At 44.1% G+C, this 3,617-nt stretch overlaps 1 protein-coding gene across 1 annotated transcript; it reads left to right on the forward strand.

The window, feature by feature from the left end:
- Positions 1-61: 61 nt before the first annotated feature.
- On the forward strand, positions 62-3,614 carry LOC119346490 (putative disease resistance protein RGA4; the record flags this gene model as incomplete). Its single annotated transcript, XM_037615840.1, has 2 exons — positions 62-147; positions 307-3,614. Coding segments are annotated over 2 exons (3,394 nt in total), but the record flags the coding sequence as incomplete, so codon positions are not given.
- Between the last annotated feature and the right edge of the window lie 3 nt (positions 3,615-3,617).

Genomic DNA, 3,617 nt, shown 5'->3' on the forward strand with positions numbered 1-3,617 from the left:
TCTCTCTCTCTCTCTCTCTCTCTCTCTCTCTCTCTCACTCATATGTAAGGTCTTCCTGCAGGCCTGACTCCTCTTGCAGCTACCACGGCCTCCCCGGCAGTCGGCATCCATCACCGGCAGACCGGCATCTGGTGCACGCACGTCAACGTACGTATGAACTAATCCTCTCCTTTTATTTGCAGCTAGCCTATACAATCTGTACAACTATCTTTTCCAGGACTTCTTATTTTTTATTAGGCACTGCAAATCAATGCATGCATATATGTACCAATAATTGGATTTCCTTTGGTTTCTGAATCGATGCAGGTCATACATTCCTGCACCAGATGGGGATGTACGCTGCGCTCCGCACTGCGCAGTGGGTGCTGGGCAAGGCGCTAGCCCCCGTTGCCGATGGCGTGCTAGGGGCTTGGGCAGCAACCAAGAACTTTGGTCCCAACGTCGAGGCCCTCAGCACTGAACTACTGCTCGTGAAGGCCGCGCTTGAGCAGGCTGCCCACAAGGAGCTCGGAGGCCCGGCAATGGAGATGCTGCTTCAGAAGTTGCAGGACTCGGCACACAATGCCGAAGACTTGCTGGATGAGCTGGACTACTTCCGCATCCACGACAGGCTCCATGGCACGTATGATGCTGCCGACGAGCACGGCAAGGGTTGCACCCGTAACCTTGCCCTCAATGCTCGCCACACTGCCAAAGCTGTTGGCAAACTGGTCAACTGTTGCGCTTGGCATCGTGCTAAGCGCCGGCAGAGTTCACACAACAATTCCTTGACGCCAAATGCCAATCAGGAGGTCAGCAGATTCATGCCCAAGCTCTGTAAACTCCTCCCTTGCTCATCCTTCCCACATCCGCATGTTGGTGATGACGATCGTGGCAATGAGCAAGAAACACCAAAGCTTGAGTTTAATAGGGTTGGTTTCTCTCAAAGGATGAAGGAAATTGTAGAGAAACTGCAGCATATGCGCAATGAGATTAACAAGATTTTGCAGGGTTGTGCCCCTAAAACTGTTCCAGACATTGCCCAGGGTCGTCCTATCACCAAAGGTCGAATTGATGAGCCAAAACTGTATGGGAGGGACAGTGTCATGAAGAGCATCATGGATGATATCACCAATGGTCAATACTGTGACAATGGTCTAACCGTGCTTCCGGTTGTTGGTCCGGGAGGAATGGGGAAGACAACTCTGATACAACACATATATCACAATGAACAAGTGCAGAATCATTTTCCAGTCACTATTTGGATATGTGTGTCAGTCAAGTTTGATCTGGAAAAAGTGCTAGGACAGATTAAAACATGTATCCCTGCAGTTAAAGATGAAAAAGAGGGCAGTACAACTGAAGATTTGATTGAGCAAAGATTGAAATCTAAAAGGTTCTTACTTGTATTGGATGATATATGGAAGATTAGTAATGGGGATGACTGGGGAAAATTATTGTCAACACTCAATAAATCAGAGGGAAAGGGTTCCATGATTCTGGTCACAACTCGGTTTGAAGCAATAGCACAGAAGGTTGAAACACATTGCCAATCAATAAAGCTGAATGGTTTAGAATCTGGAGAGTTTAGAAAGTTATTCCTTGCATTTGTCTTTGGTGATGAGCAATATCCAAGGGACAAACAATTTTTGCTTGAGACTGGAGATAAGATAATGGAAAAACTAAAGGGCTCCCCTCTTGCAGCAAAAACGGTTGGTAGATTACTGAGTAAAGACCATAGTTTGTGTCATTGGAAAAGGGTCCTGAAAAGTAAAGGATGGGAGAAGCAGACAGATGACAATGAAATTATGCCTGCCTTGAAGCTTAGCTATGACTTCCTTCCTTTCCATCTGCAACAGTGTTTTGCTTATTCTGGATTGTTTCCTGAAGATTACAATTTCAGAAGTGATGAGCTGATCAGTCTATGGATCGGACTAGATATTTTGATACCCAATGGCCAAAACCAAACATTTGAAGACATAGGTCTGAGCAATTTAAATGAGTTAGTCACGCATGGATTTTTCAGAGAAGAGGAAACCGAGTATGGTATGCATTATGTTATGCATGACCTACTGCATGATTTGGCATTGAAGATTGCATCACATGATTGTCTTAGTTTATGTCTCTCTGATGTTGGACCAGTGGAAGCTCAGCCATCCGTCCGTCACTTGTCTATAAGCACAGATGGCTTAGGTGAATATGATGCAGTGTCTGGTGAAAAATTGAAGAGTAAATTGGAAGAACTAAACACAAGATTTAAGGCTGGACGTTTGCAAACATTGATGTTATTTGGAAAAATGGATGAAGGTTTTGTCAAGATATTTGGTGATTTTTTGGGGGAAGCGAACACTCTTCGTGTTCTTCATTTGCCCAAAATGTTTTGTCCCATGGAGTTCATGTTACATAACTTTTCGGGACTTCTCCACCTACAATACCTATGTCTAGGGCATTTACCACTTAGCATCTCTAAATTTTATCATTTAAGGATTCTAGATCTTAAATGGTGGAATGACAGTCGTGATTTACCTGCTGACATGAGCAACCTTGCCAAACTGTGCCATTTTTATGTACCAAGTGATGGTCAGCTTCATTCTGATATTTATAATGTGGGTAAACTTAAACTCTTAGAAGAGTTAAAGGTATTTCAAGTCAATAGAAGAAGTGAAGGGTTTGAACCAAAGCAGCTAGAGCACTTGACCAAGCTAAGGGAGCTTGGCATCTACAACCTTGAGAAGATAGATACAGCAGAAGAAGCAGCTCAAGCAAAACTGATGGAGAAAAATTACTTGAGGAGGTTAACATTGGACTGGGATAGTAAGCGATCTACCGTTGAGCCTGGTGTGGAAGCAGCAATTCTTGAGAGCCTTCAGCCACATGCAGATCTTCAGGTGTTGTGCATTAGAGGGCATGGAGGTCCTTGTCCAACATGGTTGGGTGATGAGTTCGCTGTTGAAGGTCTACAATCTCTTCATCTTTATGGTGTTTCTTGGGAAGTTTTCCCTTCTTTAGGGAAGGCGTGGGATCTTCGTGAACTAAGGTTGAAGCATATGGCTAGACTGAAGGAGTTTATCATAGTGAAAAGCTTTTGCATGCTAACGAAGCTTATTCTCATTGGCCTTGGAAGTTTTGAAAAATGGACTTACACAGGTGGTGACTTGTTGCCACTGGATGCTCATATGTTCTCTCTTTTGCAAGTGCTGATTATTAAAGAGTGCCCAAAGCTGGTGGGGTTACCTTTCTCAAACCATATTGTTTCCCCAGATTGGTTCCCCAAGCTACAAGAGCTTGAGGTAAGCGTTTGCCCCGAATTCTTGCCAGTGATTCCCATCTCCTGGATTGAAAGGCTGTGTTCTGTTATGATGAAATATGTAAAGATGCTAAGGATGTTTACATACTCAAAATCATCCAATGGAGCAGAATTGGAGATTATTGGAGGGGCTGATTTGCATAGCATAGACCAAGTGTTAGTTTTTGATAAAGAAACTCGACTTGAGAAGCTGATGCTCTGTAGGTGCCCACCTCTGGAGTTGAAGCATCTTCTCATGCTAAAGTCGCTGAAGACACTGATTGTAAAAAATTCAAATGATCTGGTTGGACCACTAGGAGGAGGTCAGAGTGATGTGGAATGGCAGCTCCCC

The sequence above is a fragment of the Triticum dicoccoides genome, unplaced genomic scaffold, assembly GCF_002162155.2.
Source record: "Triticum dicoccoides isolate Atlit2015 ecotype Zavitan unplaced genomic scaffold, WEW_v2.0 scaffold41724, whole genome shotgun sequence".
Lineage (NCBI taxonomy): Eukaryota > Viridiplantae > Streptophyta > Magnoliopsida > Poales > Poaceae > Triticum > Triticum dicoccoides.